General features: G+C 42.9%; 1 protein-coding gene across 1 annotated transcript in view; it reads right to left on the bottom strand.

The window, feature by feature from the left end:
• EPHA4 (EPH receptor A4) overlaps positions 1-22,430 on the bottom strand; it is a 104,846-nt gene that overhangs the window by 18,339 nt on the left and 64,077 nt on the right. The window contains exons 6-11 of the mRNA XM_059478900.1: positions 9,894-10,018; positions 8,569-8,728; positions 6,584-6,695; positions 1,342-1,400; positions 465-578; positions 98-283 (exon numbers count right to left, since the gene is read on the bottom strand). Of these exons, the coding sequence (XP_059334883.1) occupies positions 98-283; positions 465-578; positions 1,342-1,400; positions 6,584-6,695; positions 8,569-8,728; positions 9,894-10,018 (756 nt within the window). The remainder of the gene's footprint in view (positions 1-97; positions 284-464; positions 579-1,341; positions 1,401-6,583; positions 6,696-8,568; positions 8,729-9,893; positions 10,019-22,430) is intronic.

Raw genomic sequence — 22,430 nt, 5'->3', positions numbered from 1 at the left:
GGGTAAGAAGGAAACAAAAAAAAGCCAGCACACACCATACAGACTTAATTTCTCAGTGACTTCTAAATTGGACTTGTCATGAAAATGACCTACTTACATTTAGTGACTACACCTTCCAAGTGGATGATATTGGGGTGGTCAAATTGTCCCATGATACTGGCCTCACTCAGAAAGTCTCTCCTTTGCTTATCAGTGTAACCAGCCTTTAGAGTCTTGATAGCAACACAGATCTCTCTTTTTCCTGGCACTTTGAGACGTCCACTGCACACTTCACCAAACTCCCCTTGAAGAAAAAGGCACAAGAATCCATGGTCAGGAGCCTGAAGCATGCACTTGTGTTGTCAAACTGTTATGTCAGTACATTTGGGAGAACTGTCGTACAAAAATCATAGGATCACACATTCCCTAAAAGCAAATTTAAAAATGTATTTACAGGAAAAAAATGCAAAAGTTCTGGCACTTACCCACACCAATAACTTTTTCAATCTTTATGCAGGAGGCATCAATTTCTTTGGCAAATTCCCTCACAGCTTGGTTTGGATCCTCATATGTAAAAGGATCCACATATGTTCTAACACCTGCAAGGCAGAAATGTTTTATTTGAAGTCACTGATCTACATGCTGCTGAACACAGAACATATGAGACTGAAGCCTTAATGATATACAACAGCAAAGAGAGTGTACAATAAAAATGTACTGTAAGCCAGGAATGACTGATAAGGAAGGAAGGACTTAAGTATTTTTCCCCCCAGTACAATATTTTAAAGTGTAAACACTTAATATTTCCCATTATTGATGTAAGGAATGAGGCTTTTGCCAATTAATGAGCTTCACAAATCACTGCCATCACTAGCATAACCTGTCAGGGACCTGTGAGACTAAAACACTAAACCCCTTTTTCCTATGGGAGCCAGGAAATTCTGAGCTCAGGTCCTGGGTTTGGTACATGGAAGTAACAATAGGATTCAGTGCTGGAATAAAGGCAGCAAAGTTCACACTCCCTCTCCTGCAGCATTGCCTCTGGCCCATTCAGAAACTACTTTAGCAGAGTGTTGTGGGGAAAAACCTTGCCTAGAAATCAAGTGGCTAAGAACAGGTATCTTTAAATGGCAAGGAACAATGGAAAAACTTGATAAACCCTTCTCCTCTCTGTACCCTCCAAACATTTTACCCAGACACTTCTATTTTCCCTGTTACTAGAGTAAATAAATTTTGAAGCAGGAGGTGAAAACAGAAACCTGTTCTCCTCTAGAGAAATACAGTCCCTTATTTCCTGAGCACCAGAGCATGAGCCGTGTCTCACAACCCAAACCAAAGCCCCCAAGCGCCAGCGCCTTTTACCTTGGTTCAGGTGCTTCTCCTCATCTGCCTCCTGCTTGGCCTTGCTGTACTTGCTGCGCCTGTCAGGACAAAGCACAGCAAGTGAGTGCAAAGGAGGATCTCACTCTGAACAAGCCCAGCTGTCCTGACCTGCAGAGACTCGAGCTGCTGGCACCTGCCACAGCCATGACACAAACACAACCAGGGCAGCGGGATCCTCACACTCCCCTGAGTGTTACCGGCATCAACAGAGCATCAAAGGATGCACAAATCTATTTGTATCTCAGCTTTTAAAGAAAGGGAAAAAAAAGTTTGTGCTTCAGCCACTTTTTTTTTCAAACTTACTTTTGCAATTGAGGGTCCAAATTGCTTTTTATCCCTACCACACAGGGATTGAAATGCTACAACAGAGGTGTTTTGGTAGATTGACTTTCAAACATCATTAGGCAAATGCCAACATCAATACACTTATTTAACTGCAAATTTAAAACTGGAAACAAGTCTCTTAACACAGAAATCAGGATCTCAGCATAAAAAAAAAGGAAGAACCACCAACCCTGACCATCAAAAATTAAGATCCCAAGGATTTTGCTTATTCTTTTAATCACTGCTTAATTGAAGGGGCTGAAGAACTCCTGGTGGCAGAGCTCCTCTACTGACTCTCTGAGCTGGAGGCAATAGCATAGCAGAGTACTTTAATTCTATAGATTACTACTTCTACACCTACACCTGTGATACTGTAATCTAGTTATGCATTTAATTAGTTCAGCTTTCAGCTCCAATGGACAAGGAGCACTACAAAAAGCTGATACAAGTTAGTCCATTAGGGAGGATATTGAGGACTCTGCTCAGCCAAATGTGTAGGAATTTGAAGTTGCCCAGCATCCAGTGGTATGTAGATGCAGAGAAATCACTTGGGCTTTTACCCACCCATCCTTGAGTGCTCAGAACCAAGCACAGAGCAGACACTGATGGAGAGAAGGGTTTACTGTTGCTTACTCTCAGCTTGCCTGTTCCCAGGAAATCCACATTTCCCAGTCAGACCCAGGAGAGCTGACTGGCAAGAGGCTGGGGTGGAGAGAAGAGGGAAGGCAGGAGAAACCAAGCCTGGAGACCAGGAGGGGAGAGTGGCACTGCCAGCAATGTCCAGCTGCTGCCTCGAGTGGGGCAGGGGACAGCCAGGCCTGCCAGGGACACCAGGGTGACAGAGGGTTAACTAACAGGCTGAAAATGGTGAATGAGAAGAGGAAAATGAGAGCAGGTACAACAAAAACCTGTAAGATGTGAGCTGAAAGGGGTCAAAAACCTCACAGGTAACCAGAAGAAAAGACACAACTGAGAACCTCACTTTCAGCAAATCTCCCTGAGTCCCACCATACCTCTCCTGTCAGTAAAACCCCTCTGCCCCTCAGCAAGAAGCATCTCACATCCCACTCTGCAGCTGCCCTGTGGGGAATGGCAGCTTCCCACTGCTGCCAGCCCGCCCCCAGCCCTTCCCCTTGCAGCCCTGGCGCTGGGTCATACAGCACACTATGCCGAGAATAAAAAAATGCAAATTAACCATCAAACAGAAGGAAAAAAAGCCCTGTTTGACATCTGACAACAGCCTGATCTTTGAACCAAGGGTCACAGCTCCCAACATTGGCAGGACTTGTGTTCAGACAGAAGAAGCAGGTACACATCCAACCACAAACCAGTGGGAGCTTCTTCTCTTGACACACAAATGGCTCCAATCAGAAAAAGAGAATTATTGAAACCCACATTGGATCCAAACATCTACTTAAACAGTTTATTTACCCCAGAACTTACAGCACTGGTATAAAAGAGCTGAGTGAAATAATGAGATGATGTTCTGCTCCCAGCTACTGAACTGAGTAACAAGGAAGGGGCAGCACAAAAGGGGCACCCAAAGCCACAAAAGACTAGGCCAGCTAAGGGGACTGCAGAGATGGTTTCAGGTATTGTACAACTGAAACCATCTCAGAAGAAAGGAAAATAAAGGGAAAAAGAAGATTCTGCATTTTAATCAGGATCCTTCAAATTAATTTTATTAATGTTCTGGCACAGATGGGAAATACAAAATGCAAACAGACTTTGCATGAAAGCATTTTAAGTATGAAAAAAATTCTCTTTATCTTATTTTTAAAAAGCACAAGCACCCTCACAACAGATTAAAAAATAACCTTCCGCCACTAAAACTCAAAGGCAGCAAAAAGCAAAGGGAAACAAAGGGATTACTGTTCAAGCAATGTAATTGTAGCTTATTAAGTTTAAATAATACCTTCTAAACTAACTACCTACTTCCACCTCTCGCAGTGTCACCTGCTGACCTCTCCTGCCTGGCTTTGGGCAGGACACTGCTGTGTGCCATTGTCCTGGAGAGCAGCCCGGCAGCCCCAGCCTCTGGGGCAGCTCACCTGAGTGGCAGAAGGGAGCCTTTGTCACGGATGCGAGCCCCCTAATTACGGGGATTTGGGCAGTGCTGATTAAGGACGGGCATTCAGGAAAAGAACACAGGAGCTTTCAGGAGCTGCAGGGGCCAGAGACAGGCAGAGCTACAGGTGGGGCTGGTGATGAAGAGGAGTTAACAGCGGGGGAATTAGCAGGCACTGAGGTGAAACAGCAGGACCTGGCTGCCATGACCCTGCTCCCACACAAAGAGGGGATGGGGGCTCAGGCACCAGGCTGGCAGAGCCCCTGCCCCAACACCACGGGGAAAAGGTGGGCAAAAGTGTCAGCAAAGATAAATCCATCTATCAGCTGGGAGAATTTCAGACAGAAACTTTCAGGTGACCAGAGGATTTGGTCAGACCATCTTACTACACACAAACCCTTTTAGAAGGTGTCTCTCCCTGTTTTACACTTCCCCAAATCCTTTACAACTCGTTTTGAGATGCTGCAATTTCGCTCAGCATTCCTTCAGAGTGAGGTTTAGGAGCACTCACGCCCTGTCCTGCCGGTGCTCCATGGCTGTCCCCATCCAAACCTCGGAAAGTTTGCAGGAACATTAGGCAGATGGCTTCTCGCATAGCAGGACAGAGCCAAACAGCCTGAGCTGCCTCAAGGCAAAGTCCTTGCACTAATTCTGCTGCAAAGATGAATTTTGGGATTTGAACAATGTCTTGAAAAAAGCATGAGGCTAAATTATCAGTAATAACCCAGTGCTCAAAAGTGGGCACCCACAGCATATGCCCTGTGCCCACACTGGCTCGTGGATGCACAGAGGCCATGTCTGCAGGCCAAAGCACAGGCTTGATTGTGCAAATATGACTTTCAGGTCATGGTTAGATTACAAAACCTTCTCATGGGGACTCTCTGGACAGAAAAGCTTATTCTCATCTGAAGTAATTTTGTAACAAAGTATAATTATTTTGCTATTAACTTCTGCTGGCGTAGGAACATCGTGAAATATCCCTAAAGTCCACACCTCTAAATGACATTGTGATGGTGGTTAAAATCATTAGAGCAACAGTGAATGTTAAAGTAGATTCTGTTTATTGAGAGCTACTTCCAGCTACTGGAGAGCTGTGTATTAAGGGCTATTAATTAGCAAGGCACCATTAGTATGCACAGAGTAGTTTCACTGTCCTAGTATTTCATTCATCCTGCTCTGTCTTTCCCCTCCCATGGCCCCTCTGAAAGAGGCCAGGGCAGAGCCAGGGGACATCCCTGAGCCCAGGGCCACCAGGATGTTTTATCCCCACTGCCACCAGTGCCTGGACCAAGCAGAGCCAGGGGACATCCCCGAGCCCATGGCCACCAGGATGTTTTACCCCCACTGCCACCAGTGCCTGGAGTGGCTGTTGTCCCGGCTGCCACCTGCTCTGAGGTGCCTTTGTGTGCCTGCACAGCCTGGGCAGAGATAAGTGAGCAGACAGCCCTGGGCAGAGCTGTCTGAGCCCAGCAGGTCTGTCAGCACCTGGCTCCAGGCAGCCTCTCCTCTGACAGCTTTATGGCCGATCCGAACGAGAATCAATACGAGGGCAAGGGGTTGACAGTTCATTTTCTAAAGAGTGATCCATTGAGGGCCAATCACCAAGCAGTGTTTATCAGCCTTGGGAAGAGACATTTTTTTATGGGGGGAGAAGGGGAAGGAGTCATCTCAAAGCAGCTTGACAGGCTTAATTCTCCAAGGTGGAGACTCATAATTAGAAATCCAATGTATCCTGCTATCAATCCTACCTTAAATAATAAAGTGATCAATAAAAGCAAGAGGAGATTAAGTCATCAAGCTCAGTGGTGCTATTTTCTGTTGCAATGGCTTTTAATAAACCTGTCTCTCCACACCACATTTTCATATGTTCTGTTCTTCTTTCCTCTTGCCAGCACGGAGGCTTTGAGTTGAACACCCACAGAAAGTGATCACAATGCATGTCTACTTTCCAGATATTACAATCACAGTCACTTAACTGCTCCCCAGGACAATTTAAAGAGAGCAAATGAAGAGGAGTTTGAGTGCATTTACAGCTGATGCCATTAAACTGACCAACAGAGATTGACAACATGTGCATCATTGAGATCCCAGGCTTCAGATGCAGTAATGATACAAGCAGTTTTATCTCAAAATTACACTGAAGCAAGATCATGCTGATCTTTTTAAATGAGATTGAACAAAAAGATGAAGACAGAAACACTCACACTGTGTTTCTGCTACACTGTCCTCCCACTCACAGGATTGTTCCTGATGACTGGGTTGAATTTGGGAGAATGAATAAGCACTTGGTGAAGATTATGGTGCTGCATTGATGAAATACCCATCGATCCAGTTCTGCTGTGTTACTGCATCTGATGCTGAATGACTGTGGCTTCCATTTTACAGTAATACCCCTCCTCACAGAGGAAGGACTAGTACAGAATCACAGACTAGCACAAAAATCACCAGCATAGCCGTCTGATGGCTTAGTTAACAAAACTGCCGTTGTTTATTCCCTGTCTGTCAGGAGTCAGTCCAAGAAAATCTACTGTACCCATACCCATTAAACTTAACTTCAAATTACACTAACCACAAATCTTTAGCCGGCTTGCTTCTCAATGCCAGTTACTGGAAGCAGCTTTGCATTTGAAGGGCAAATAGAGCTGGAACTATTGCCATTACATCACATGCTGCTTGGTACTAACTCGAGAAGATCAAAGCTACACGGGAGAAGGCTTGTAATGCAAATGTACTGTTTATGATGCTAATCAAAGAATTTAGCTTTGTTTGGAGGAGACAAAAAGCTGCCTGATGAAAGAGAGAGAGGGAGAGAGAAGCTTAAGTTCTTACCTCCTGCTGATGACAAAGGCTGCAATGAGAATGACCACAAGAACAACACTGCCAGCCACTGAAACAAGAAGCACTGTGGGATTGGTACCATCGCCAATGATGGGGGAAGGAACTGAAAACAGAAAAGGGAGCATTTGTGTCAGACAACCTCAAAAAATCAACCTAGGTAGCACTCAATGAGCTCAATGAACTTTCTGGCTTATGAAGGCGGTTTAGAGTAGCACTCACATCTACTTTCAGGTCTTTATTATACAGTCATTTGACACAATTTTTCCAACTGCTAATGAGCTGAAGACATGATGTTTGATAATTATTTGGGGAACTTCAGTTCACCAGGCACAAGGACTCCCTCTCCTTCTCCCCTCCAGTGCTGCTCAGAGGGTATAATGACTAATTTTTTGCCTTTCTAATTACTTTCCACACTTCTTTCCTCCTCCTTTTTCTTTCAGGGGGGCCAGATGATCACTCCAGAGTAGGAGAGTAATTTTAAAACGGCTACTCTCTTCCTGATGGATTGTTTTCAGTTGTTAACATCCTGAATGATACTGCCACTAACTGGCATGACCTTAACTTGATTTAAGGAGACCTCTACGTCCGAAATAAAATAGGTTTGGTCACAGTGCCTTTCTGCCACTGAAAAGCAAACATTTTGGGGGCTAAATCTGCATGTTTCCTTGAGCAAAGTGAAAAGCCTTACTGACAACATAGTTCGAACATTCTTGTCTTTATATAACTGTCTAAAGAAAAGTGCAAGTATGGGAGCTGATGTAGGACACCTGACTGATCTGTGTCAATAGCTTGTAAAGGGGAGTAACAGGGCTCTATTCTCCTTGAAATAAGATATTCCAGAAACGTGCAAATGTCTGCTTTTCAGAAAACAAAATCTCTCAAGCATCAATGGCTTCCAAGTGTTTATGGGGTGCCTGTTTCCCTATATCACAGTGAAGCACTGTCACTGCTAGAATCTACAATACAGTGTGGCATTCACATTCTCTGGAAAAATCCCTTTGCCCAGGATTTTTCTCCTAGGATGCTGAGAAGCCTCAGAGAAAAGGAAAACTATTATCTCATTTGCTTCTCCTGTGTTTTGCTCACATGTGGAATGTGTTTGAAGATTGTTTCATTGGATTCTGCTGTGAGTTGTTTTCACTCATTGGCCAATCAGGGCCAAACTGTGTCAGGACTCTGGAGAGAGTAATGAGTTTTCATTATTATCTTTTCAGCATTCTGTAAGTATCCTTTCTGTATTCTTTAGTATAGTTTAGTTTAGCATTCTTTAATATAATATAGTATCATAAAATAACAAATTAGCCCTCTGAGAACATGGAGTTAGATTCATCATTCCTCCCTGCCATGGGGGTCCCTGCAAATACAATAATGTAGCATATCCAAACAGATGTCTTGGGCCAGCACCATGCCATCACCAACAGCCATGTGGCCATGCAGGAACATTTTCTCAGAGCACACACACCACAGTCCAAGTGTGAGAAATAGCTACTCACTTTTCATAGTTTAGGAAGGTTTATTAAACCTTATCAAAAATCCAACAGAAGAGTGAATAAAGAAAAAAGGTTACAGCGCTGGGAGCAAAAGATTTCTCCGCCATGTGCTCAGCTCCCTCACAATGGAGGTTTCCCTTTTTAACCCTTTAACGTCTCCAAAAGTTCTGTCCATCAACCCCTTCTTGGCTGCCCAGTGGTGGAGACACCTTCCTCAAATCCTGATTGGATGTTCCATGGTGACAAGCCAGATGTCCCAACTCCAGCTGTCCCTTGATAACCATGCCAGGGGTATAACACAGCTATAAATCTATAAAACTTGTCTTAACCTATGTACATGATATTTGTCTATTAATTGTGAGAGTCAATCATGGCATTACTCATCTATCACACGAGCATCCAACGTGAAACTCCCCGCACACAGCCCATTGTATCAGCACTCTCTGCAGGAGCAGCAGCAGAGGGACGGGGTGGGGAGGCCTTTACCTGTGTTGGTGGTGAACTCGAAGGGCCCACTGAAGTCTCCATAGCCTGCTGCTGTCCTGGCCCTGACGTGGAACACGTAGGAGGTCAGGGGGTTGAGCCCTTTGATGTCGGTGTTCCTGGAGGCCGTTTTCACGATGCGATAGCTGCGCTCGTTCTGGTCCTGCCAAGGCAGAGCACGGCGTGATGGAGTGAAGCTGTGAACCTGGAACCCCGCTGCCTTGCCAAAACTGTCTGATCAAAGATGAGTAACAGCAATGGAATTCTCAAAATACACCCTGAGGGCTCCTGCTGCTGGCCTTGCTCAATCCCCCCATGCACCGTGTGCTGCACGGGGCTCTGAGCAAGCCAAAAAAGGAGGATGAGGCAGTACGCATGATGCTCATATATCACTGATTATTTAAGAAGTCACACAGTGAAAACCCTTGGAAAACGGCCAAGCATTCAAATAGGATCCTCTTGATGAACAAGCACGTTTTACTCACACATGCTGGCACTTTCCTTTTCTTCCTACCAGCCAGAAGCCATATAAAAAAAGAATAAAAATATTTTAAAAAAGAAAAGACTTAGAAAATATCTTCCAGAAAGTCCGTTATTAAAAATCATTCTATTTTTGGCTGGAAAATCTATCAGAAAATGTAATAATCTAGCTTCCTTGCAAAGCAAGTGCCTTTTAATGTATATGGAAAGCAAGTAAGTGAATTTTTTAAATTAAAAAATTAGAAGTATTCGTGTGCATGTGAGAGACAGCACACACAAGCAAGAGCAGGTAATTGTTCATTTTTGCAGAGACCCTTCAAAGAAAATAGCTCTTTTCATAATTCCCTACTTGAGAAGTTATTTGAAGGAATAACATCTCCCTCAACTTGGAAAGTATGAAGAATCTAATTTTCTCTCCTTATTCTGTATTAAAAGCCAGCCAGTCCACGCTATCACTCTAAGCAGAAGCTGTCGGCAAACAGATCTTATTATTATGACTCTGTTATATACTTCATTATTATACTTCTGTCTATGAAGGAAAGCTAATGTCTCACTTCTGCCCAATACTATTGACTCTCATTATAAATGTGATTGCTATAAAAGCTCAGTTTCTAGGTAGGAAAGAAATAACAAAATAAATTCATACTGTACAGCAGGAGCAGCCTGTGAATCTTAGTCTTTCAAGCAACCATTCAAGTGCATGAAATCCTTAATTGGATTTTATTAAACTGAATCTATTTCGTTTCAAATGATGGAATCCTATCTGGAAATAAACCAAGTGGAATGAAATAAAAAAGCTGTGCCCAAGCCAAAAGGGAACTCCTGGCTTGTCCATTTCTGAGCAGTACCTTTTCATAGTATTTGACCTCATACTCCAGGATGACTCCATTTGGCCTGTCAGGTTCCAGCCAAGCCAAGGCAACACTGTGCCTTGTTATCTCCTTAGCCTGGATCAATGCAATCGGGGACGGAGCTGCCAGGAGGAAAAAACAAAAAACAAAGAAACATTATAAGCAATCACTTAGTTTTAATGAGGAACATGTATTTTTAGTTGGAACTTTCACAACATGAGCACTTTCAGAAACCGTGTTTTTCTTGGGGGGTGAGGGTGAGGGGAAATTAGAAACATTAAAGATTTTTCCTGTTCTCTCTACCAAAATGACATTTAATCATCTCTAAGAAAGATTGGGTTTGGATGCTGGACAGTACTAGATAGGTGGGTTTTGAAGTAACAACACAGTTGTCTAAGCACTGCAATGTTCATGCTGCCCAGTAAAACTTTCATAAGAGATTGTGGTACTAAAAGGATCTCTTATTTTTGTCCTGTGTCATTTTGGTCCACAGTCACTCTCTTCTTCCATCTCCTAAAATTAACTGATGTTATTCCATTAGCTATTTACTTCAAAGGAACTATTAAGTTCCTGAGGTTCCAATCTTGTTTTCTCTAAAGCTGAGAAAATATTGCCACAGAATTTAGTAAGGCCAGAGTGAAGCTGAATACATATGAATTTGGGCCCTCCCATTAAAACCAGGAAACTTGTATTTCAACAATCTGAGCCAATTCGTGCCTAATAACTTGCCCTGCTTACAAACAAATCTGTGAGCAGTCCCTGGAAAATGGCCAAGGACCAGAATCTGGCTTTGGTAGCTCCTTCCCAGCCAAAAGATACCAGAGCCTGGTCCAGTGTGTGCCAAAATGGCATCTCCTGACCCTGTCCCACGTGGTGCTGCACTGATGCCATGAACAGAAAGAGCAGGATTGCACCACCACGGGTAAGGGCTGCAGCATTTTTGGAAATACTCTACCTAGCAACAAGCTAAACTCCAAGACCCTTTAAACTGTATCTGTGTCAGTAATAAAGGCTGCAATGAAGAAGATAATGGAAAACATCTCTTTGTGCATCGTGCACTGCCCAAAGAGCCCCTGCTAATGCTGAAGTTCAGGTTTCTGACTGGCTGGAGGACAATGCCTTCTCCCTTTGCCCGTGATAGCAGCAGATTCATGGCTGTGCTGGGGAACGGGCTTTCTGAAGATTTATGAACCCGGCTGCCCCTTCCTTGCTGTTGTGTTGCTGTGTGGTCACATCTCTAGCCAGCTGTTATCAAGCTCTTTTGATGCTGACAATAGCTGGTATAAATGGTGGAGTCTCCAGGGATAAAAAGGGACATTCATGAAATTTTTAATCTTATCTAACAAAGCTGTCCTGTATAACCAGAGATTAGAGGTCTTCCTAAATTGAATATATTTCTTCTTTTGTCCCCTGATGCTGTAGCTGCTCTTTTTCCCCCACTTCCCTTTCTTTTTGTTTCTTTTCTACCTTTAACTTTGGAATGACGATCCACGAAAATGTTATAAAGTTAAAAGTATCCTTGAAAGAGATATCCTTGAAAACTACCAAGAAAGGCAAATAAATAAAACAGTCACTATAAATGAAAGGAAAATTGAATGTTGAAAGCCTCAAACCTACTTGACCATATCAGACAGTTCTGATGGAAGTGAAAATAACCGGTAGATGCTGCAGTCACAAAAGGGTGTCTCCTCTTGATGTGAAACCATCAGGGAGCTGCTTCCCAATTTACTATTTGACAGTTTGGCATCTCTGTTAGAAATGCCTCCAAAACCTTTATCTCTTTTTTCCTTGTCTGTCTCTCACAGGCAAAGGCAAATACTGAATGACAGAGGAGACTATAAACACACAGCCAACAGGGAGGATCCAGGTGTGCTCCATCAAATTATATCTGTGGCACGACTGCAAACCTGCTTAATAACCTCACACTTCCTCAAGAGAGAATCAACCTTTCTTTAATTCCCCTCTGCAATAAGAATACTGCTCAGCTAATAAATTAGAAATCAGATTTGTTACCCTAAAACACACACACACACGCCATTACTGATAAACCAAGTGGAGAGAAATCTGCTTAGTTAATCACTGCCTCATGCAGGTCAGACAAGCAATTCTTTTTACTGAGAATCCATCACTTATGCTGCTCTGACCTCAAGAACTGTAGAGAGAAAGTTCCCTTTCTTTCCTTTATCCTCTCTTTAACCTCCTTGGTTTGCCATTTCATTTCAGCAAGCAATATTGGAATTTAGTGAGTCCTTCAATATTGGGCTGGTAAGTGCTGTATGAAAACACATTTCTTGTCTGTAAAATGGCTACTTGCAGCAGAAGAATTTATATTAACTAAGCCTTCCAGTGAAAGATTCTCAGCTTTATATAGCTTAACAAGTGCTTTCTCACTTCTCACAAAAAATGGACAGCTGATCTTAGGCACTACACCATACTGGAATAAGCAACATGTTCCTGCCTTCCAGGACACAAAAAGGACCTGTACATCAATTCCTTCATTACTCCTTACACTTTTAAGAATGGCCATATTTTTTTTCTTCCTGCCCTTTATATGCAAATTCATCCTCCTTAACTTTCAGTATCTTCTTTTGTCCTGGATTCTGCAGATGAGCCATTTGTTCATAACTTTGTATTGCCTGCACATCCTGCCTCTCCATAGCTATACAGAAGTCCTAAGAATGCCAAAGTCCAACTACAGAACTGCAAGAAGCTCTTCAGGAGTGACATCCATCCCTGCAGCACAGACCTACAGTGGCCTGTGCAATAGGATGGTGAGCTGAAACTCTGAGGACCTTGAGGAGCTGCACCCAGTATCCAGAGGGTACTACAGTTGTGCCACTGCATACAATCCTCAGTTACCAATTCCCCTTTATTTCTGCAAATAGCCTTACAAATCAGTGTTATTTTTTTCCCTTGCTTTTTCAGGATCCATCATCTGACCTGAAAGACTGGACTCCTGGAAGAACATCAGTTTCTCCTTGCACATGTATTACCAAAGGGCACAAGAGTCTGGTCAATATTGTCCAGGACAAAGAGAACGACAGCACTGCCAACTCAACATGGCACTCCAGGCAGCAGACACAGCCTTCTGAGTGAGTTTGTGCAAAATATTTACATTCTTTGTTCTTCTGCCTTTTGCCTTTAAATTGCCTCTTGGGGATGATGTGAAGATAAACATGTAACAGGTTGTAAAATGATGCTTTGATCACAAGCAGAATAAAAGACAGAATACCCTCTCCTATGTGCGTGGGCTAACTGTTCATTAGATGCATACATTCCTACATAAAACACATTGAGGACAGCTTGACCAAAAAGAATAATGTTCACAATTAAGGTGTTCACAGTAAGATCCCATGATGACTTATGGAAGGGAGTGGGAGATCACTTTTTCCTTCACCTTTTGCACTTTCCTCCACCCTGCTCCTTTATGTTTGGAAAGGAGCAGTAAGCAATGACTTGTTTCTCAATCATCACTGCTTACAACAGCCAGCTTTCTGCCACACGTGCACAGACTGCACATACCAAGCACCAATTCACCAGAACAGCCCATTTCACAAAATGAGGTATTTTGGTGTCTAAAAAGGGGTCTCCCCTCAAACAAAAGCACCAAGTGTAACTTTCCTGAGTTCAAAGCTCAGCAGTTCCTCTCCCTTAAAAACCCTGCTCCCTACTGATGTGAATGTTGCAATTTTCTTTCATCTACTTCCTCAATAACCTGCCATTAAACACCTACTAGTAGTTTTATTACCTCAGCTCTGAGCTTGCGGCCTACAGAGAGAGAAAGAGCACAGATGTACTACAAAAACTTCACCCAAATGCCATAAAGCCATGTCCCAAGGCTAGCCAATGCTGAATTGTAGCACTTTCGAGGCACTTTAAAGGATGGCAGAGGCAGAGTGTCAGTTTTTCATTACTGGTTCAAATTAGGAGGGGTGGGGGGGAATGGAAAGAGGAAAAAAACAGGAAATAAATAGATGCAATAAAGTCTCTGGCATGTAGGCATCCATGAGTGAAAACAGCCCTTTATAAAACTACAGCACATGAGTACTCAGATATCAAAGATACACAATGCCCAGTGTTTTATTGAAGATGCCTTCTTACCCACAGCGGGGTTTACTTTCCACTCCCCATGATTTGAATTTAAATGGATCATGTTTACTCAAGGGGTCTTTCACTGACTGAAAAATATACCCACAGTTTGTACATTATCTCAGCTAAATTCAAATAACATATTTAAATTTAATTACTTGAAGCTTAGGGGTTTTCATGCTTTTCTTTATTCCCTCAATTGCACACAACACTTATTTGTTCTTATCAATGGCTATGCGCTTTGTCAAGCAGCAAAATTAAATGCTTGAAAGCACTAATGATGTTACTGTGATTAAGGGTTTTTACCTTCCAGGGTAGATACTAAAAGCCTGATCCATTATTAATTACTTAAAAAAAAGAGAGAGAAAAAAAGAACATATTTCTGAGAATCTAACGCTGAAGAAAAGTCCTCTTAGAAATCAAAGCACGAAAATAAAAGGTTTTCCATTAAAAAAATCTTCTCTTGATTAGGACACAACATATTTAAGGGAACCTGGCACATTTCAGGTTTTCTCTTTGACTATTTACCTTGTAACACTGCGGGCGTTTACATGAGATTTTGTAAATTATATTAGTAAATAATCTCACAGCAAGAAAATTATATACAGCACAAAGAACCAAATGCAGTTCTAATAATTTCTAAAGGCCCAAGCTCTGGGCCTTTAGAAATTATTAAAACAGATTCTGATAATTTTATTCATGTAAGAGGGGATTTTAGTTGACTAGCTGTCACACTGACTTCAAATCCAGGGAAGAGAGAAATGTCCAACCTTCTTTAGTTACATAAAATTATTTACATAGTTTTACATAAAACTAAAACATATTTATCAGAATAAATTAAAAAGAAGGCAGCTTTCTTCCACAGAATCACAGCATTGTTAGGGTTGGAAGGGACCTCTGGAGATCATCCAGTCCAATCCCCTGCCAAGGCAGGGTCACCTGGGCAGGTTACACAGAAATTAATCCAAATGGGTTTGGAATGTCTCCAGAAGGGGAGACTCCATGACCTCCCTGGGTGGCTGTTCCAGTGCTGTTCTTCCTCATGCTGAGGAACTGCTTATGTTTCAGTTTCTGGCCTTTGCTCCTTGTCCCATCACTGGGCACCACTGAAAAGAGCCTGGCACCATGCTCTTGGCATCCCTTTGAGATCTCATTATTGCATTAATGAGATCTCCTCAGTCTCCTCCAGACTAACCAGGCCCAGACTCCACAGTCTCTGCTCATAAGAGAGATGCTCCAGACCCCTCACCATCTTTGTGGCATCCACTGCACTCTCTCCAGTCACTCCTTTTCATTTTTGTACTGAGGATCCCAGAACTGGACACAGCACTCCAGATGTGGCCTCACTGGGACCAGAAAGCATTTTAGCATGACCACAGTTCCAAACATATGCAAAGCATATGCACAAGGCATGTATGCTCATCAGGATAACAGAGCAAAGGCTCCTGCACATGTGTGAGGCGATGTGCACTCCCAGATTAGATGTCTGTGCACGTCTGAGGAGCCAAGCTGGAGTCTGGCATTCCCATTCCTCACTGTCAGCATGACAGCTACGCCTTCTCCCAGGGACCTGCCAGAGTCTGTGGGCTGCCTCTGCGCTTTACAAACTAACCACATGCATATTTGGGGCTTTTTTCATTATTCCCTCTGTAAAAGTGGAGCAAACATTTGTGCTAGCGATGATTGGGCCAGGTTAGGACTTGGACAAGGATCTAGAGGCCTGATTGCTCAAGCAAGCCACTGGAAGCTTCCCAAGACATTCCCGAGTCCTCTGTCTTCCCACCGTCTGCCTCTCCTTCCCCCAGGAATGACGACGGGCGAGGAACACCTCCCAGCCTGGGGAGTGAGACAGCCAACATTCAGGGCAGCACTTTCACGCTTTTAGTGTTTAAAGCAAAGGCTTTAAATCTCCTCCTGTGGAGTAAAGTGCCCCAGGTTATCCACCCACACACCAAAATCCCAGCCAGTGAAGGGAGAAGCAGTGTGACAGCTGAGCTTGGCCTGCTTCTCCCAATCCCTTTAGCCAGCCCTAATGCTGCTGAGCTGAACTTTCCCTCCTTCATTTACTGCTGAGGGAAAGCACCAGCTTGGCCACAGGACATTCTCACAGGACACTTTCATCCCAAAATAACAGGCACAAGGGATCTTCCCTTGCTTTCCAGGCTCTGCAACCCAGTCACAGCCCTCTGAGGAAAACAATTGACAGGCCCTCAAACCTAGGGACAAGCTCACATCAGTTGTTTGTAATGATGTGTTCGTAAAGAAAGGGGCTAGAAAATGAGATTTTAAAGACTGTTAACACAGTATTATTATGTTTTAAACATTTCCTCTGTTTTAAAGTTTTCATTTCTTGCCTCTCCCTAAAGAACCTGTGCTGCAAATCTTGCCAAACCACAAAAGCTGGCTCTGACTTGCATCAAATCAAAAGCTTGAAGGAAAACCCAGGCTCTCAGCAGCAACAAATAGTAGTAGTTGAGGATTATTAGAGTGCTGTACTTTTACTACCTAAGTCCAGCCTCATTTCTTGGCGACTAGCAGTGGCTGCTGAGCATCCACAAAGAGCCTGTGGATTTTCTGGGCTGCACATCCAGTTCTGTGTCACTTTTAGCACAGACCACTTCAACATACCAGAACTCCTCTAATTTAGCTGAAAACTATTACAGGAATTGAGATGTGACCAGAGTTCCCTGTGGTTTACATCAGAAATGAAGGGAGGGTGAAGAAGATTTTTGCAAGCCCAGGAGATGGCTCATTCTGGGGATCAAAGAGTGCCACAGCTCTTGACAGCAATACATTATTTTCAGGTACTGGCTCCTCCAATTTTGAAGGCCAAATAATGATGTCAGCTTATGCAATGCAGGTCTGGAATTACTCCAAAGATCTGAATCTGCAACCTACAATCTCAAAGATTGCCTTAAACCAAAAGATTATAGAATCTACATAGCATTTAGCAAAAGATTTGTATTACAACTCAAGCATGGGGTCTGTTTCATCTGAAAACTGCTTGTTTTCTTTCTGCTCGCTTGCTAAGAAATCTTGTTGGCATGTTCTGACAAGGATAACTTAATAGTTGCCAACAGAAACATGGCAGAATACCGTGTATTTCCTGTATGTACCACTGCCAGTTTAAAACAAACAGGAAAACAAGCCTTTCAGTTGGAAGGCAATTTATAAAAATCTATCTGAACATCACAACCACTGAAAAACCCCAGCACCAAAACATTTCTAAATGCTAGAATGATTAACATGGAAGGGTGAACATACTTTGAGCTGTGAGTTGCTCTAGAAACTCTAGAGCTATAAGTAATTTGTTAAGATGGATAATTAGCAGCTGTCTGACCCGAGCAGGTTTGGAGCCGCTGGTCACAAAGCAAGTCACGCTGCACTTACTCTTCCCTCTGGTTGAGCTTGGAATCTGACCCATTATAAACAGCAATAAATTTTGTAGCCTAAAGAAGCCAACACTGACGCTCCACTGCATTATATTGGCTTGAGAGAAGCAGGAAAAATAGACCAGGCAGTCCAGAAAAAGAGACTGCTGTGGGCCAGAGCTGTCACACTTAGATGTGACACTTAGGGACTCCAGGACCTGAATTTGGGTGGGACACTTGTGGAAGGACGTGCTGGAATCATCCTCTTACTTCTCAGATTCTGGTCCAAGCAAGCACAGACCACCAGAAACCCCTGATGCTATGACACAATGTACAGCCCCCCTGAGGACAGTGGCTCTGGGGGAGCTGAAAGGAGGGATTAGAGATCATATCCCCTAGCTATTAAAGCAGCTAATAAAGTTGGAAATTGAGCATTCCCCAACAGCTCAAAATAAGTAGTCTGGAGCAAAATGCTCCACTTAGCATCTTTCCCTCAGGGCAGCTCTGCCTCACCCACATGCCCTGCTGTTCCTCCCAGGAAGCCAGAAGTAGCCACCAGAGTTAATTCCTGTCCAGAAACAGCCTGTCTTTCACCCTTGCACAGGAGGAGGATCTGCTGAGCTGCCTTTTCTAAACAAACTCCACTCCCCCCCAGCCCCTTCCACCAGGAAATCAAAGCTACACTTACAGAAACACCAGCTACCCTGAAATGAGACCCCTATCCCATTCTCTAAGCCCTTCCTCAAGTCAAACAACCATCCAGCTGCTCCTCCTTCACTGTGCCATCCTCCTGCCCACAGTTAAGATATGTTTGCACTCACATCATGAGTCAGCACCCAAGAGGGGAAGAGCTGTTCCCAAATTGCACAGAACCAATGAAATAACTGACTGTATCTGTGCCCTGCAAACCACTTGTTGTGCACAGCTTTCAAGCCTCTTACAACAGTGTTTCAATATTCCATAAAACAACATAAATATACTGACTCTGCTGTTGTAATAGCCCAAAGGGGCAGCCCTTTGTCTCACAGGGCATAGGACAGCTCTCACCTGATGCCCCTTGTCTGTATCTGTTAACAGAAAACCTCATTTCTGCTCCCTGGTCCTTTCTTATACTTACCACCAACTCACCTGAGCATGTGGTTACCCAACAGTTATGGCATAAAGCTTAATCTATTATGGGGAAAATGTGTGATTTGGCACCCAAGGCATCTCCCGACACTGCTCTCCCTGGTTCTCACACAGTTACTTCTTATTTACTTGAAACAAGGATGTCTAGATGATGTATATACATGTGCTAAGTAATGTCCTTTGTCACTTACCTTCAGCATTAAGAATATTAGATTTTGTAAAAAGTGCTGCTTAAAAGCCTTTTTAAAATCCAGACAAACAGAAGCCTCTGCCCTATTTGCCACTTAGATGCTTTGGAAATACTGAAGTATCTTCTAAACAAAATAAATAAATAAATAAATGGCATGACTCATTCTGCTAAAGCAGCATTCGCTATTTTAATAAATAGATTTGGCCACATTGCCTCATGCTGGTTTCTGAAGTGCTGCCTTAATAGCAGAGATTTAGACTTTGCCATTTGGGTTTCTTGGATCAATCATCCAAAGTCAGAAATTGCAAGATTCTTGAGGGAAGAAAAAGTAATAAAATTATAAACATTTTACTCCCACTGTGATCCACAGCTCCAAGGGCCACTGCAGGCTGGGCCTGAGCCATGCCCTCCTGAGCCTGCAGCACCCAACAGAACCCAAAACCAGGATTCACTCAACAAGAATCACAACTCAAATCTTATAACTTGAGTGCATAAATTGTTTCAAAGCCACCAAAGGTAAGGAACATCAGCCATATTTAGTTTCAGCTCCATCACACAGAAGAGGCTGGTGCAGAAGGTTTGCATTTATGTATTTACATTTCAGCTGAACAAGCTATACATTTTAATTATAGCTGATATTCAGAGCATTCAGCTGGAACTTCAGTGAAGTACCTTCTGTACAAAGGTTAGATGGATTTGACATGATACCATCTCTGTGCTGTTGAGAAATGCTTGTGATTGAATCAAGGTTTGGGTTTTCTGGGCTCAGGTTAGCAGCACTTTGTGAAGAACACTGCTCTGACAGCACTTGAGATCCTCCTTCTTGCAGGATGCTCCAAAACACTCTGATATACTCCCCCACCAAAGTGTCTCTTTTCCGGGGAACAAAGATACTCTGTGCTGTTGGAAAGTACCACAGAGAATCAGACTACAGCACACTTAACTCACACTTGGAGTTCTCCCACCAAGTCCTTTCACTGGAACTGAATTAAACCCCCTTTCCTTCACCCACAACGGGCAGATTTGTTCAGGAAATTAAAAATCATTAATAGACCCAATGAGAGAGAAAAAACTCTGCACACAGTGTTGCTACAAGAAGCAAAATTACCTATGTTTGCCATTCATTAAAAAAAAAAAAAAGTGATGAGGCACAAACTGGGGAAGAGTCCTAAGCTTCCTGAAACACATAAACCTTAAAATTAAAATCTTAGTTCATGATGTCAGTAGCCAATTACATCATAGGTGGCACATAATTAAACTTATAAAGGGGTTTCATTATTTTGGTTTTATGCTGGATACTGAAAACCAGTGCATTATTTGTTTTAAAATTGTGTCAATTGGAAAAACCCCAAGTGGAATCAGCAATTAAATATTAAAGGTGATTGCCTCAGTGTAAAACACTCCAAAGAATAATTGGTTTCCTGTGCAATGTGAGTGCAATTACAAAGTCTGAAAAATTTCAATACTAAAAAATAAATAAATAAAGATTTGAAAAAAAAATATTAACCTTGTGAGGTTATGAGGATGTTGACCTGTACAAAGACCAGCCAGATTTATGTCCTGGAAGAATACTGAGCTACAGTCTGGGCAAATAAAAGCCCACGAAAACAATAACTTGTGCAGCAGTCGGACTGGTCTGTATCCTGAGTTTGGACCTTCATTTCCAGTCCCATATTCCAGCAGACAGGATGACACTGACTGACCTCCTGCCAAGGCACCACTGGGCCTGCACCCCCCGTCTGGAGAGCCACAAACCCCTGCAGCTCCTCCAGGGCTCCCTTGGCTGCTCCATCCCCGAGTGCCCAGCGAGCTTGGAAAACACAGGATTTAACACCCAGCCACTTACACATTCCGGTCACTTTCTGCCTTATTTATGTGCATGCACAATATCCTGATAAACTATAAGGGAGGCTGTGGCTACTCCATCTGCATTCCCTTTTATGCTGGGAAGATAAATTGGGGCTGATTCAGAGGACAGATTTAAAGAACGCAGTCTGTTACCGAGACAAGCACAATCTTCCCAGGGAGCCCTTGTAGCGGGTTGTCTCCAGATCATGCCTTGATTTGTTTGCTAAAATAAATGGGACAGCATACAAAACTCAATTCATATACCAGACACCTCTTCCAGCCCACTATACTTTCCTATTTTGCTCAGTCAAAACTGTCTTGTTCTATTATCTCTCAATAAGACCACTTAAAGGCAACACAGAAAATTAAAAATAATAAAAAGCTAATTAAAAATTTCAGTGCTTTCCTTTTAGCCTTTGGTAATCTGTGGAATTGGAAGGCATTTATATCCAAAGCACATTACAGTTTAAGGGTTTTTCTGACTGTAATAATCCATGGATACTTTCAATGGATTTTAATACAGACAAAACCAAAGATATTTTATGGAGCAGTAGAAGAATTTAATAAAAAAATCAGCATCAGTCAATTGTCTTTTTAAGACTAGGTGATAGAATTCGATAGCAGGGATAAAAGTCCTAATAAACTCTGCAGGAACAGTTCAGAAGGCTGAGACAAAAGCTATCATTTCCTTTCAAATTAACAGTAGGATTTTTCCATAAGGGATGGTTTGAAATACAAATGACCACAGGAATAAAATACAAATGCTTGAGCTTCCTACACCTCTTTTGACTGCATTTAAAATAGTAAATACAAAACCACAGTCAACTTTTGTTATCAGCAGTTCCCAAACCACAATTTTCAGGGACCCTGAATCCATTCTCAGAGTGCACTCCAAGTTCTGGGGCTCTGGTTCTTGAATTTAGTAATGAAGACAGATTACCTTAATCTAAGGAGATGCCATGAAATCCTTCAAGTGGATGCAGAGAGAGGCTCCCACTTTGTTGGGGAGGGGAAGCCCACTGGAGCCCTGCCACGATAATAAAGCGCTGCCTGCACACCAGTTCACACGTGGGGCTAAATCTGAAGTGACATTTCTCAATGAAAGAAGCAGTATTCACTCGTGTGCTCAGCATTTTGATGTCCACCAGAAGCTGGCAAACATGATTATAGGGAGCCAGCAGGCATGCCACAGCTCTATTTAGCCCTCACGGTTTAGCACAGCGCTATGCTACACATAAATAAAATATAACGGGCTGTTTTGGGATGGCATTCTGGGAGTGGGATTTCAGGCATATGGATGGACTTGACACACATTTCACAAGGACAGAATATCTGAACCAGAATGGGCTGCTTCACCCACCCTTTGGGGTCAGTTCAGCATCCTGCCCTCCAAACGATGAGCCAATGCAGAAACTTTTGGGCTTCAGGGACTAGTGATGTTTATTTGTGCTACTCTGCATGGCATTTTAATTAGTAACTGTGGATTTAAAAACTGTGAATGGACACACAGGGGCAGTTGTGCAGCCTAGCTTTTGTGTTTCTACTCTCTCAAAAAAATCCTGTTTGAGGACATCAGCAGGGGGTTAATGGAAGCTTTGATAAAGTTCTCCGAGGCCTTTTATTGTTGCTGAACTACCGACTGGACTCTGCTGTCTCTCTGGCTGCTTTCCAATTTATTTAGTCAGCTGCAAAAACAACTAGAGAATTTAGAAGCCCATCTAAACATTTAGCAGCCACAAATATTCTTGGGCAAATTCTGCTTCCATATAAAAATATTTCTGTGCCAGTTATTAAAGGGAAGCGCTCACATCGATCGTCAAGCTCCATGAATGGGAAATGTCAGTTTGCTGCCAGGGAAAGTGAGCACACAGTTAAATAGTCCAGGGCAAATAAAAGCTGCAGGACCAC

The sequence above is a fragment of the Ammospiza nelsoni genome, chromosome 10 (assembly GCF_027579445.1).
Source record: "Ammospiza nelsoni isolate bAmmNel1 chromosome 10, bAmmNel1.pri, whole genome shotgun sequence".
Taxonomy (NCBI): domain Eukaryota; kingdom Metazoa; phylum Chordata; class Aves; order Passeriformes; family Passerellidae; genus Ammospiza; species Ammospiza nelsoni.
This window is presented reverse-complemented; position numbering and strand designations above follow the sequence as displayed.